The sequence below is a fragment of the Squalius cephalus genome (assembly GCF_949319135.1).
Source record: "Squalius cephalus genome assembly, chromosome: 14".
NCBI classification, from domain to species: Eukaryota; Metazoa; Chordata; class Actinopteri; order Cypriniformes; family Leuciscidae; genus Squalius; species Squalius cephalus.
This window is the reverse complement of record NC_137135.1, coordinates 33,949,339-33,965,353: the sequence shown is the minus strand read 5'-3', so window position 1 is coordinate 33,965,353 and position 16,015 is coordinate 33,949,339. Positions and strand designations below refer to the sequence as shown.

The 16,015-nt window shown below is 35.5% G+C and overlaps 1 protein-coding gene across 1 annotated transcript in view; it reads left to right on the top strand.

The window, feature by feature from the left end:
- The window catches only part of trpc7b (transient receptor potential cation channel, subfamily C, member 7b), a 73,389-nt gene that overhangs the window by 22,787 nt on the left and 34,587 nt on the right, over nt 1–16,015 (top strand). The window contains exon 3 of the mRNA XM_079892070.1: nt 11,490–11,669. Within this exon, the coding sequence (XP_079748196.1) occupies nt 11,490–11,669 (180 nt within the window). The remainder of the gene's footprint in view (nt 1–11,489; nt 11,670–16,015) is intronic.

The following is a 16,015-nucleotide window of genomic DNA, read 5'->3' as shown; positions in this document are numbered from 1 at the left end:
TTAAGAGCCATATGGGAAACACGGATAGTTTGATCTTCAGAAGTGGCATCTGTATTAGCAGCCGATGAAAACAAACCCAGGTTTTATCCTCCCATAACAGGCTTCAGACAAACCAGCCAGGAACAAAAGCCCTGGCGTTGTTTCCAGCCGTCAGCGAACCGGGTCTCCCAGCGCTCCATGTGTCACGATTACTGTCTGTCGCCAGCAACATCACATCTGTTTGAGATGAGATGAGACATATGCAGAGCTGATGAAATCCTCCCGCTTGTCTCTGAGGATTAGTGGAGGTTTCTAAGGAATATTAAAACACAAGGCAGGACTCGCTTTAAGAGGAACAGACTCCCGGCGACTCCAGATGATCATGTGTTTGAGGGACGAATGCAATCCAGCAAATAATGTTACAAATTAGTGCATTCATTCTGCTAATATGCGACAATTTTTCATTTATAACTAGTTTAAAAGCGAGACATTTTAAATGTATTAAAACTTTTAGATATTAATAATAGTAAAAATACTTTTTTTGGTATTAATTAGCTTCATATACTTTTTACTTAAGATATTTACTTTATAATACAAAGGGCATTCTTTTCAAATTAGTGCAAACAATGAGTAGCTTCCCATTTTGACAACTTACCGCATTATAGTTACATTTCTTCTGCTAAAATACAGCCATAAATGCCCGCCTATACATAATATAAATATATATATATATATATATATATATATATATATATAGTACCAGTCAAAAGTTTGGAAACATTACTATTTTTAATGTTTTTGAAAGAAGTATCTTATGCTCATCAAGCCTGCAGTTAAAAAAACAAAAAACAAAAAAAAAAACAGTAATATTATGAAATATTATTACAATTTAAAATAGTGGTTCTCTTTTTTAATTTATTTTAAAATGTAATTTATTTTTGTGATGCAAGGCTGAACTTTCATCAGCAAGTACTCCAGTCTTTGGTGTCTTATGATCCTTCAGAAATCATTCTAATATGATGATTTGATACTCAGTTATTATCAATGATGGAAACAGTTGTGCTGTTTAATATATTTTTTTGGAATACTTTTTCAGGATTCATTGATGAGTAAAACGTTAACAGCATTTATTCATAAAAACAGCATTTATTCAAAATAAAAACATTTCTAACAATATAAATCGTTACCATCACCTTTTATCAATTTAACGCATCCTTGTTGAATTAAAGTACTAATTTCTTTTTAAAAAAATAGTTATTGTTCCCAAACTTTTGAACGGTAGTGTATATTGTTACAAAAGATTTCTATTCTAAATAAATACAGTTCTTTTTAACTTTTTATTCATCAAATAATCCTGAAAAAAGCATCTCAGGTTATAAAAAAAATATTAAGCAGCACAACTGTTTCCAACATTGATCATAAATCAGCATATTAGAATGATTTCTGAAGGATCATAAGACACCAAAGACTGGAGTACTTGCTGATGAAAATTCAGCTTTGCATCACAAAAATAAATTACATTTTAAAGTATATTAAAAAAGAGAACCATTATTTTAAATTGTAATAATATTTCATAATATTACTGTTTTTTGTTTTGTTTTTGTTTTTTAACTGCAGGCTTGATGAGCATAAGAGACTTCTTTCAAAAACATTAAAAATAGTAATGTTTCCAAACTTTTGACTGGTACTACAGTATATAATATGCATATATTTGCTGTTAAATGACCTATAATACAGTTACATACTTTTTTTTTTTTTTTACTTTCTTACTTTAGATATTTCATTTCTACCAAGGCATTATTTTTTAAATCAGTGCAAATAATAAGCAGCTTCTCATTGTGACAACTTGCCCCATTATACGTTCAATAAATGTTGTTGAACAATTTTTTCCCCCTTGCCATTAATTGTTCAAATGTTTGCAGTCAAGACTTTCAATGTCTCTATACAGAAATGTATTCCTAAATAAATGTAGTGCTGTGAAACGTTCACTAGGGTAAAAAGCGTGGCCTGGTTTTAATATTGAACATGATTGATCTTGTTTAACAGACATTATTAAACCTCAGTGTAATTCTGTACAGTTGTGAAACAGTCTGCAATTGCACATCACTGCGATTAATCATATTAATGTGAAGTACATGTAACATTAAAGCTGTAATGGAAAATCCATATTAGAACTACAGCTGAATATGAAACCATCTGTGCTGAATATTTATGATGGAAGGGAGAGGAATTAAATTATCGTTGTGTGACTGTTTACATTAACATGTATTCATTAAGCAAACTCTTTACTCCAACATGATTTACAAGTGAGAATACAAATGATAGTACAGACTTTCTGTAAACCAGACTAACTAAAGCAGAAAAATAGAGGAAAATATTTTTTTTTTATTAGAATTTTTTTATTAGTTACTTCATAGTTACGAATTAGATACGTGCAGTGATATTAATGTCTCAAAAATTGCTATGAATAGTTGTGAATGTTGAATAATTGGAATAGCGCTTATTTGCGATTAAAGCATTGTTTCCATCATATGTGTTCAAGAGACCTAATTTTTCACTTCCTGGGAAATTGGTACAAAATATCTGTAATATAAATATAAGTTGCTGCAATCTGTGATCTTTTTTCTCGTTCGGATGCCTAATGTGTGAGATGCATCTGGGAGGACCAAATCATTTTGATGACAGACATCAGGCATTTCAGAACGACATTTGAGATGCTGTGATGCGATTGGTCCGCTGGATAGTCCAGTTGTCCAATCACAAAAGTCACATGAGTTTTTTTGTTTGCGCATCAACACTCTCATAAAAAAAGGTACAAAAGCTGTCACTGTGGCGGTACCTTTTCAAAAGGTACACCTTTGTACCTAAAGAGTGCATATTAGTCCCTCAAAGGTACATATTGGTACCAAAAGTGTACATATTAGTTCCAAAAGTGTACATATTAGGACCTAAATGGTACATATTAGAACCCTTTTGAAGGGTACTGTCCCAGTGACAGCTTTTGTACCTTTTTTTCTGAGAGTGAAGGGTAATTCTTCGGTAAATGTGTTTCTATCATAAAAGACGTTTTTGGTAAAAACTGTCTGCCTCAATCAGGATTATTATAATTATAGAAACTGAATGTAAAACCATATATATTTTTTTTTTACTTGAAATAAAATAAACTTTAAGTGAAATTAAATAATTAAATAGTTGCCAAGCCAACATTTCTCATTAGCATTTAGTTTAGCTTGATGAACTAAAATAGCTAAAACTAATAAAATCTATATAGACACATTACATTTTTTAAAAAAAAATGACAAAGAAATCATAAAAATAAAATGTATTCAAAATATTACCTAAAACTAGTATCTCAGTGATACTGAAATAACACTGGCCTCAATTGAGCGCATATGTTTTTATGTGAATCTCTGTGCATCTTGGCAATTGCATCCAGAGTTTTGTAAAAGCACCTATGGATTGTTCTGTGTTGTTTGAGCTTCAAACTGTTTAAAATCGTCCTTTAAGTCGTCCTTTAATTACTTTTCTAGGCGGATGAACCTGGTTACAGATATATTCCTGTTTAATGGATTTTAAGTGAACCATTTCTTTCTGATTTCTTTGCATGCATCAAATGAAAGCTATCAGCTTCAATGGCTTTTAGTGTTTTGACTTTGAGTTTTGTGTTTATTCTGGTGCAGTGTTTTGCCCCATAAGCTTTACTGTCAGTTTATCACTGTAAACGAGTCGAGATGATTTTCTGTGGAAATCGACAATGCAGATAATGGCATTAGAGCTTAACTGCTGCTGACCTGAAATATTCCTATAATGTGATCTGAAGACTTCAGACGAGAGAGTGTCAGTAATGATGATGATGATCTGTGTGTGTGTGTGTGTGCACACTGAGACAGTATTCATGTGTGTTGGGTTGTTCGAACTCAAAGTGCCTCTCTCATCTCTCAGAAAGACTGATGTCTTCACACACAACCGTGAAAAGGGCAAATCTGTTGATCTCAGCTGGCTATCAGTCATATGAAACACACACACACACCTCGGGCAGGTCGGGCTCAGGGGATCGTTTACATCATTTGACATGTTCATATCCATCATCATATGCTAAACTGAGAGAGTAACTATTATAAGAAAGAGCAGTCTAAACTAATCACAGAAAGAAAAATGGTCTCAAACTCCACTATCAAGAAGATTAATCATATTTTTCCCCACTTTTTAAGTATTTCATTTGATATACTTTTATCACTTACTTATTATTAATATGTAAATATAAGTATGATTATAGATGCAAGCAGCAATTACAGAGTGGAACAGTGACCTTGTAAAGTTTGTTTGATCATGGATCCTCCATTGGGGAATTTAGGAAAAGTAGTAGTAACTATTAAAAGCAAAATTGAAGAATGAATTGGTGTGAAGTCATTTCGAACAAAATCAGGCCAAAATGAAGTTCATTTGGTGTTTGTTTTGGGAGTTTGAAACAGCCTGCCAAAGCGAACTTTACGGAAAAGAATAAGATGTTAAAGGTGCAATCATAGTTTCATCATAGTCATCATTAGCGAAGATTTGTGGACAACGCATCCATCATATATTGTTAATAGCGAACTATCAAGCGCAGCTCACATATAATTCACTGCAATGCATTAAGACGAAACGTTAAAGGATTTTTAGGAAACAATTCAAAAAAGGATGAAAGCTTGTTTCTGCTACGGAATAAAAAAGTTGGAATTGCAAGATATAAAATCGCAATTGTCTTTTAAACTGTTTTATTCCATGGCAGAGACAATCTTCCATATTTCCACCGCTCTCTGTTTCCTGAGAAGAGCTCAATGTTCAGTCTGTTCCTCATATATTGGGAACTAGAGGAATCTAACGTACAAAATCAAGTGCAGAAGCAGCGAACAGAACCAGTCTGAACTGGTTAAAGCAATACAGCATCAAACATGATTGCAAAGTGAACTAGATTTGTACATTAATAAGGAAATTTGATCAGTGTTTGTTTCTTATAGTGACTCTTAACATTAAACTGGCACATGATGAGGGGGGAAACTACACACATCTGTATCAAATACAGTATATAGCCTAGCTAATGTGTTGTTGCATTATTCAAGAAAACAGGAACATTGAGTTCATTAATCTGGAGCTGGCTGTTACATTAGCTCTGCATTCATTTTTTATTGTTTCATTGCCTAAGCAGCTTTATCTCAGATTTGTGTTCCTTAAATGGTCTTGTGTGTAGAAGTGCTTTCTTGTATCGATTCAGCATCTGTGTACAGAGTGTCTCGCGAGCCGCTTTGTCAAGTTTAAAAGTGTTTACATGACTTAGTCACATTATTAGAGTATTTTTGGGTGGCCGGCTTTCACATTCACCTTTCACTGAAATTATTTGTCATTTTTATCCAGTTTTAAACTGAGTCATTGTGCATCTCTGTGTGTTACTTTGTATTCTTTATGAATTGGTACAAAGTTTTAAATGAACTGACTTTGCACACTGTAACAAAACACTGTGTTTGGCTTTTTAAAGGTCTGTTCATTTAAAACTTTGTTAATGGATATATATATATATATAATATATATATATATATATATATATATATATATATATATATATATATATATACATACAGTGAGGAAAATAAGTATTTGAACACCCTGCTATTTTGCAAGTTCTCCCACTTAGAAATCATGGAGGGGTCTGAAATTGTCACCGTAGGTGCATGCCCACTGTGAGAGACATAATCTAAAAAAAGAAATCCAGAAATCACAATGTATGATTTTTTAAACTATTTATTTGTATGATACAGCTGCAAATAAGTATTTGAACACCTGAGAAAATCAATGTTAATATTTGGTACAGTAGCCTTTGTTTGCAATTACAGAGGTCAAACGTTTCCTGTAGTTTTTCACCAGGTTTGCACACACTGCAGGAGGGATTTTGGCCCACTCCTCCACACAGATCTTCTCTAGATCAGTCAGGTTTCTGGGCTGTCACTGAGAAACACGGAGTTTGAGCTCCCTTCAAAGATTCTCTATTGGGTTTAGGTCTGGAGACTGGCTAGGCCACGCCAGAACCTTGATATGCTTCTTACAGAGCCACTCCTTGGTTATCCTGGCTGTGTGCTTCGGGTCATTGTCATGTTGGAAGACCCAGCCTCGACCCATCTTCAATGCTCTAACTGAGGGAAGGAGGTTGTTCCCCAAAATCTCGCAATACATGGCCCCGGTCATCCTCTCCTTAATACAGTGCAGTCGCCCTGTCCCATGTGCAGAAAAACACCCCCAAAGCATGATGCTACCACCCCCATGCTTCACAGTAGGAATGGTACTCATCATTCTTCTTCCTCCAAACACGTTTAGTGGAATTATGACCAAAAAGTTCTATTTTGGTCTCATCTGACCACATGACTTTCTCCCATGACTCCTCTGGATCATCCAAATGGTCGTTGGCAAACTTAAGACGGGCCTTGACATGTGCTGGTTTAAGCAGGGGAACCTTCCGTGCCATGCATGATTTCAAACCATGACGTCTTAGTGTATTACCAACAGTAACCTTGGAAACGGTGGTCCCAGCTCTTTTCAGGTCATTGACCAGCTCCTCCCGTGTAGTTCTGGGCTGATTTCTCACCTTTCTTAGGATCATTGAGACCCCACGAGGTGAGATCTTGCATGGAGCCCCAGTCCGAGGGAGATTGACAGTCATGTTTAGCTTCTTCCATTTTCTAATGATTGCTCCAACAGTGGACCTTTTTACACCAAGCTGCTTGGCAATTTCCCCGTAGCCCTTTCCAGCCTTGTGGAGGTGTACAATTTTGTCTCTAGTGTCTTTGGACAGCTCTTTGGTCTTGGCCATGTTAGTAGTTGGATTCTTACTGATTGTATGGGGTGGACAGGTGTCTTTATGCAGCTAACGACCTCAAACAGGTGCATCTAATTTAGGATAATAAATGGAGTGGAGGTGGACATTTTAAAGGCAGACTAACAGGTCTTTGAGGGTCAGAATTCTAGCTGATAGACAGGGCCCAGTTTTTCAAAAGTAATCCAGTGGGATTTCGGATCACGGATTGGATCAAATCTTGGAAATGGGTTTTTCAAAAGCAAAAGAGGGATTCTGAACTAAGATCAGATCATGTAATCCGATCTTAAATTTGATCTGGATCAAACCTGCCCTTTGGGTTTTTCAGAACTTTGAACTCGGTTTGGGATCTATTTGATCCAAAAAAACAGGATTATCCTGATCCCATCAGAAGGGTGGATTCAGTTGTGATTTTTCGAACCAAATAAAACCAGAGAGGTTTTTTTTTTAAGTGAATGATCACAAAATCAATGTTTATTGATGATACATTTCTTCATATTTGAAGCATATATGAAGCATGTCACATCTAATGAGATATGGTAAAACAACAAAATCTACAATTTAACATTATAACAAAATAAGGAAAGTAAAATGTTTCTGTTTATTACAGTGTTTCTGTTTCTTAAAATTAAAATAAACAATGGTTATTTGTGGCCACCGGTATTTTGCCAACTGTTGTTCTTTGGTAAGCCAGTAGGCTACACTGTTGGTTCCATTAAAGGCTCTAGTAAACAGGATTTGGTGATCCTGAAAAGTTCCTATCCGGATCAGATTGATCCAATCCGATGTTGCTTTGAAAAACTGGCTCAAAAGTAAGTTGGATTACGTGATCACGGATCGCAAAAAAAAGGATTACTAAATCCGGATCAATTTTATCCGGATTAAACCTTTTGAAAAACCGGGCCCTGGTGTTCAAATACTTATTTGCAGCTGTATCATACAAGTAAATAGTTAAAAAAATCATATATTGTGATTTCTGGATTTTTTTTTTTAGATTATGTTTCTCACAGTGGACATGCACCTACGGTGACAATTTCAGACCCCTCCATGATTTCCAAGTGGGAGAACTTGCAAAATAGCAGGGTGTTCAAATACTTATTTTCCTCACTGTATATATATATATATATATATATATATATATATATATATATATATATATATATATATATATATATATATATATATATATATATATATAATCCATTTTTATCCAGAGTCCTTCTGCATTTCTGTTTGTTTTGTTACAGTGTGCTGTTTGACTGTAATGACTCATAAAGAACACAGTGAAGTGAGATGGGCTGTAAAGTTGTCAACAAACCTGAATTACTTCGCCGCTATGATGACAACGTTTGTCAGCCATTCAGAGTTGTGGATGATCTAAAACATCTGTTTTAGAAATGACTGTGAAGTGAACGTTTTACATCCTTGATCAATTTTGAAATATTCATATATGCATAGAATCATAATATAGTGCATTTGATGCTGATGCATTTTCCTGAAAGGGTTCAACACTCAGAACATCTGCTGGTCCAGAATGAGACCTGTGTGTGTGCGTGTGTGTGCGTGTGTGACTGACTGTGTGTGAGCGATCTGACTGCCAAATGTCTTTGATGTATGCTAGCTTGGCTAATTTGAGCTATTTCGAGACAATGATCTTAATGGTATTGTGTATAACTGGTAGACGTCATTAGCATATTTCACATTGTATAAGAGTTTCAGTTATGGAATTTAATACATTAATTAGATTGGTTAAAACATGATTTCAGTCACTCTAAAATTCACTCTATAGTTACAGCTCTGACATTAAGCTTTGCATTGCATTATTAATTAATTTGTGACGTTTCTATATGCGATGTTGCTTTCCAAGATATACTTTATTTTCTGCTTTATTTTCTAACACTTCTGCTCACCAAGACTGCATTTATTTGATCAGAAATACAGTAAAAACTGAAAAATTGTGAAATATTATTACAATTTAAAATAGCTCTTTTTCTATGTGAATATATAGTAAAGTGTAATTTATTCCTGTGATCAAAGCTGAATTTTCAGCATCATTACTCCAGTCTTCAGTGTCACATGATCCTTCAGAAATCATTCTAATATGATGATTTGATGATCAAGAAACATTTATGATTATTGTTATCAATATTGAAAACAATTGTGCTGTTTAATATTTTTGTGGAAACCGCGATTGATTTATTTGCAGGATTCCTTGATGAATAGAAAGTTCAAAAGAACAGCATTTATTTGAAATAGAAATATTTTATAAATGTCTTTACTGTCCCTTTAAATTAAATTAATGCATCCTTGATGGATAAAAGTATTAATTTCTTTCAACAAAACAGACTTTTTAATGGCAGTGTATAGTATTTGTGTGTCATCAAGTCAGCATGTTTGACAGATTATTCCGCTGGCCGATCCGGGTCTTCTTTATAACGGACTGTGGGTCGGAGTCAGACACACACGGATGAAGGGATTCTTCCCGGAGACGGACAGATTGCTGGTTATCTCTGAGATCGGTCTGAACGCCCACAGACCTGTGTGTCAGAAATCAAGCGCTCGCCGTTCCGGTGAAGGAACACGGACACTGCAGTTGTTCTCCAGACTGAAGATGATTGTGTGAAAGTCTTCCAGTGTTCATCTGGATCTCTGTTCTCACCTGCTTTTCCATCAGTGGAATAACTCAAATAAATTTTGCTTTTCTATATCTTGCAAATCAGTTATGGATGAATCTCATGAAGACATGTCTGAATCAGTCAGCCCATAATTACTATAATGCACAAAAAAATAAAATCATGTATGTAATGTAGTAATGAATATCAATCTTTTTACCAGACACATGTTTTTATTTGTATTTTTTTAATTTAATTAAAGCTACACTGTGTGATTTTTACCCCCATCTAGCGGTGAAATTGTATATGACTACCCAATGAATTTTAGTTTCTGTTCCTCTCAATTCCGAGGGCGTTTTAACTCCTACGGTGGCCGTATTATTCCAAGATTAACATGGCTTCCAGTTATCACTTCGTCCATGACAATAATAAACAATACGTCTAAAATGAATAAAACTACAGGACAGATGTCAGGAGGTAAACGTCACCCTTGGAATCGGCTATCCCAGCATAATCAGATTAGGCTAACGTTACAATGTGTACAAAGTAAAAGCAATTAAAAATAACTAAAACGTACAGTGTCCTTTTTTATATATAGCTTAAAAAATTGCGCCTTTAAAACTATTCATCACTTGTGATCCGTCGCAGCACAGATTTATGTTACAAGGTAAACATTACTTTTTCACCATTGACGCGAGGATGAAGTTATACTAGAGGTCGTTCTGGCGTTATGCACAACTATGCTATGGTTAGACAAGCAACTATAAAACTTCGAATTTACACAAATGAATTACAACAGGCTGAATTACCTGTCGAGAAGAAAGCAGGCAACCTCGGCGTCCGTTTTAAAATCTTTTCTCCTCATGAGCTCTTTCCATCTGGGAAAAGTTACTCCAATATTGACTATGGTCTTGCTGATTTGTCTGTCGCGTTGACGTTTTAATTCTCTCTTTCAAATGTGATTACGCACGCACGCACACACACACACACACACACACACACCACACTATCTTTCAAATCTGCCGGCACTCGAGAGCTCGCGAGTAATCTCCCCCTCGCATTCGTCACGGTGTCACTGAGTGAAAAACGCAAAAGGCGAAGCTTGAATTTACAGGCATGTCCCTCTTTGGCTAATGTAGTTTCAAGATGGAGGGGCAACATGGCGACCGGCATTCGAACCCCTCATCCGTATGTACTTTCAATGGCAGATTATAAACTTAAAAGAATACTTTATTACTTGAAAGAAGTAAATATACATTAATGAGCACATATATTTTTGAAAGAACTAAGTGTTTTTTGCTAAGAATCAACTAAAAAAGTTACACAGTGTAGCTTTAAAAGTAGTACAACAAATACTACCATGATATATAAATACTTTACTATTTAAATATATTTTAAATAAATATTTATATATTTAATTATTAAATTATTATTGTATTTTTTTATTTATTTTTTGCTTTACAGGAATGAGAATTTTCTGTAGTTTTATTTGATTGGAAAAAAACCTGTTCTTGATTATTAGCTTTATTTAAAGTTTAAAAAACACATGCAAGCTTTTTATTTTTATTTATCATTATAAAAGTACATTTTTATCTAATTATTGTATTTAAAATTGCAATACAAATTACTGGTTCTTGTGACTAAGTGACAATAAAGGGCTACTACTACTACTAAATTAACAGTAGTACAACAAATACTATGATGTATAAATACTTACAATATTAAATATATATATTCTTTTTTTCTAAATTAAGTCATTTTAATTTCATAATTAAAATTTTCCAATACAGTCTGGTTTTGCTACTTTTATTTAACTAGAGAAAAAAATACTTCTGAATCATTTGCTTTATTTGAAGTTCACAAAGCCACATGCAGACTTTTTATTATTTTTCTATAAAAAAAATAGCAAATCTACTGGATATTTCTTTTGAATTTTTTTCTCATAGGAATTAATGGGCAACTATGGTAACATCTCTCTCTCTCTCTCTCTCTCTCTCTCTCTCTCTCTCTCTCTCTCTCTCTCTCTCTCTCTCTCTCTCTCTCTCTCTCTCTCTCAGAACGACTACAGGAAGTTGTCTATGCAGTGTAAGGACTTTGTGGTGGGTGTTCTGGATCTTTGCCGGGACACAGAGGAAGTTGAGGCCATTCTGAACGGTGACGTGGACCAGAACCCCCCCACAGAACAGAGACCCTGTCTGAGCCGCATCAAACTCGCCATCAAATATGAGGTCAAAAAGGTGAGAACTCTCTCACTTAACCTACATTTACATTTATTCATTTAGCAGACGCTTTTATCCAAAGCATTTATGAATCATTTTTGGTGGACCCAAATTCACAAACTGTGAGGAGGACGAAAATAATTTTTTAATTAATTATCAATAATTATGAAAATACTGGTAATTCTCATGCACCTCGTGTTCATAGTTTGGGTTAGAATACATCACATCCTACCGGACGGTTGCATATGATTTAGCCACAGAAGTTTAACTATTCCAACGCACCCAAAGCTCAAATTGGATCTGAAATTCCCGCAAACCGATCTCCAGGGTCTCCGTGCAGTTCCTGTACTATTCTACATAGAAAATGAATGACTTCTGGGCTGTTGCTCATTAAAGAAAGTGGATCTCGTGGTTAAAAGCAAGGTGTAGAAACTATATCTTTTTTTTTAATTGAACTTGAGCGCTGTGTTTTCAGAATGCAGTGTCATGTGTGGGTCACCGTGATTCTGGATTTACATCTTTTGTTGATCCTGGAACAACATTCCTGTCCAGAAACAGATCCCTACCCCTAAACCTAACCCTATCCCTACCCATAATTCCCTAAAATCAGAGGGAAAAGATGGTGAATAACACTGATGTAGAAGCACATAACCCTAAACTGTGGACTTGTCCCTCAAATGTGGGGTGTGTGTCCCGAAGCCAACTATGGTCACATGTTCAGTCGTTACCAACACAATTCAACTGAACTTGTGGCTAACGAAGCTTTAGGGAAACAGCCCTGATTGGTTGACTGGAATGTTGTTCGAGGATCAACAAAGATGTCGATCCTAGAACGTGTTATTCTTGGTGAAATCCGGTTCACGTCATTCTCAAGACGCTGCAAAAGACGCAAGACACGAGTGCAGTGGTTACAGACGTCCGTCTTACACTGAAAACTTTGTAAAAGAAGTGCAGAAAGTGTTCTGTGTGAAAGAACAGTAGGTCTGGGAACAGAACAGAGGAGACGTGAGGTGAGGAGAGAGTTCAGGTTTGGATTGATCAAGCATCTGATTGGTTCTTCACCTCAGCTGAACTCTTGATTGTTCTGTGACTGTGTCTCAGATGGAGAACTCCAGAACTTCCTCACCTTCAGCACACACTCCACTGACTCCTCAACACTAGCCACGTTTCCATTACCCTTCAAATGGCGCAAATTGAAATTGTGAATTGAAAATACGCCCAATGGAAACACATCAATTTCGCAAAAACTCATTTATCACAAAAACGTTTTACGTTCGCATGAAGGGGTTTTTCAGGCAATTCGAAAAAGAAATATTTCGCAAAACTGCAATGGAAACAGTTTTTGCGCATTTACAGGTCACCTGACGTAGATGACGCGGTGTGTTTGGACAGAATACGAGACAGAGTTATTTATTAAATTCATAAAAGACAAAAGAATTACAGGAATACTGGATTCTAAAACCTCAAAGAAATGCCACAATCAAAGACCTCGAAGCAGAAATGAGGGAGAAACAGCCAGAAACACCTCATATGTGCCGCTCACAGTATAATAAGGGTCTTTCCTTACCATTAATGATTGGATAACACACATACGGCACTGTAAAAAAAATCCCGTAGTTTTTACGGAAAAAAACTGGCAGCTGGGGTTACCAGAACAATTCCGTAAAATATACAACAAAACAGTAATTGCTTTTACCGAATAACATGTACATTTTACAGTTTAAACCAGTGTCACAGGGAATTGTGGGAATGTCAATTTACGGTTTTTCACTGTAAATTATACAATGAGTTGTTTTTCACTTTCAAAAACTGTAAATTTAACGGTATGTTACAGTAAAATTACATTAAATGTACCGTTAGATCTATCACAGTTATTTACCGTATATAGTACGGAAACTTTCTGTTAACCAATTAACAGTTTTTCACTGTAGCATTTTTACAGTCTTTTACCGTTAAAATTACGATCATTTTTTACAGTGTACGTCTCCTTTCATTAATAATAATGGCCAGTGCAGTGATTTTTGGTATGACGTATCGCGAGAGGAAAAAATGAAGTTTTAGTCGCATAACATCGGTTAATGGAAACGCTGTCATTTTGCAATCGTTTTTTGTCAACATTTAGAAAAAAATCGCAAAAGTTTGCGTAAATCTGTAATGGAAACGCGCCTTCTGACATGCAAACCGTCAGCTTTCTTATGAGAAAACCTCCATTAAAAGTTTGCACAGACTGTTCAACATCGAGCGTGCTTTGAGGTCATGCATGTGTGTTTCTGTAATTATCATGAGCTGTGAGTTGGACAGTTATACTTCCTTTGGCTTCATCCACTCTGATCTTATTGGACTAAATGTCAAGCAAACACACACACACTACAGAGAGGAAATGAAGCCGAGACAGTGGGCTTGTGGAGACGCGCCTCAGCTTTAATTTCACAAGATTAGTTTCTGAAGAGACCTTTGCCAATGTCTCAGATGTTTCTCCTCAAATAACCCAGTTATTGAATAAAATGAAATGATAGTTCTAGTTGTTTGATTCATTTTCTGTTGTGTATTAATATTCTGATATTTAATTTGCTTGTGCAATTAACCAGGCAAGTCAGTTATGGGGTTATATTTCATGTGTCTCAATATGAAGTCAAACATTTCTCATCAAATGATCATTTTATACCTCTATACTCTTACTTTATATCAAAGCCAGCAAAGCCAGCATCATAATGCGATTTGTTCTCAAAACAGTCATCCTTGAAATGTAGAGAATACACGCTTAAATTAACACTGTCGTGACTGGGACGTCCACAAAAAAATAAACTGCATCCATTTTTCCCTGACGTCTGGATCGTTCGGCAGCGTTTTCAAACATTTTGTTGACAACAAAGCAATGATGCGAAGTGAGGTGTAGTTGTTTGTGCTGGAGGCGGTCATATGCAAATGACTGGTACGTCACTTCGTACCGTGACGTCACTTCTTACCATGGATCCCCAATGAGCTGTAATTAGAGCTTGATTAAATAAATGCTTCGTTTATATTGGGGAGGACGTCTTAAGCTATGAAACTTGCAGGAAGTTTTAATGGTACAAAGACCTCTAATATACCAAAAGATCAAGGCAAATTTGGTTTTCCCTTTAAGCATATCACATTATTTAATGAGTTATCGCATATCGCAGTTTTCTTCAAACACACGCAGTTTGATTTGCATTGAGAGATGATCTTATGGACAGTACTCCATGCCAATCTCTAGGTATGGTGAAGGCTATGTGATGATGTGGGGCTATTTTAATTCCAGAGGCCAAAGGAACTTTATCAGGATGCATAGTATCCTAAAAATAAAATAAAAAAAATACTTAAAAATAAAAATCTGCCTGCCTCTATGGGAATTTAACATAGGGGTGTCCAAACCTATGCACCCTGTATTTTAAGGAAGAACATTTATTTATTTACGATACATTATTCATTCACAAAGAAAATTGGTGTCCTTAAAGGTTGGATTTTTCCTAATTTTTTTAATTAAGGCATTAAGTTCAATTTCCAAAAGATGATTTTTTATTCCTCTTTTTAGTCAACTTTAGCATGGGTGTCTAAACTTATGCATAGCACTGTATTGTGCTTTACAGGAATGAGAATTTTCAATGTGATTATTTTAATTTTCCTCTCAGTCTACGTATTTTTTGTTGCTGTGGAGTCAGTGTACGATGTGCAGATCATGATCTGTCGTGTCATCCATCAGTGCTGTGGGTTTATAGGGATCAGGCCCTTGTTAACTAGATACTGTGAGAGTAATTAGTCCTGTTGCCCTCAAAGCCTCTCGAGGACAACTCTCATTACAGGACAGGTGACTGAGTCTTAATCACTTTCAGATTGTGATTTAAATCTTAATAGTTTTAATGAATGAAGACCCGTGACAATGACGGACCCTTTAGTTATATAAAGCCTTCGAGGAACATCAACATCATCATATTTATGAGATTAGAGCACTTGAATGCCACAGTATAATAGTTACCAGTGAGCCTTGAGTCGAGGGCATTAATGAAAGAATCTCAAATTGATTATAATAGGTTGTAATTGTGAATGTTGACGGTACAATTTAATCTATGTGCATTGTGTGCACTGTTGATTATGAAGAGCACTAAAGCTCGCCAGAAGCTCGCTTGTTCATTAGTTTACAGATGACAGGTTGCGCTTTGTTGGGAAGTGAAAATGCATCATAAATCTGGAATACAACATATCCATATTACTGAGAACAATGTCACTTTTCATTAAGGCTTCCACATGATGAATCGACGGCAGAAAAATTACCTGAGAATCAATTCATCAAAAACTCTTTACCCATTATAAAATAATTATGCACATGAAACCCATTCACATTTAAC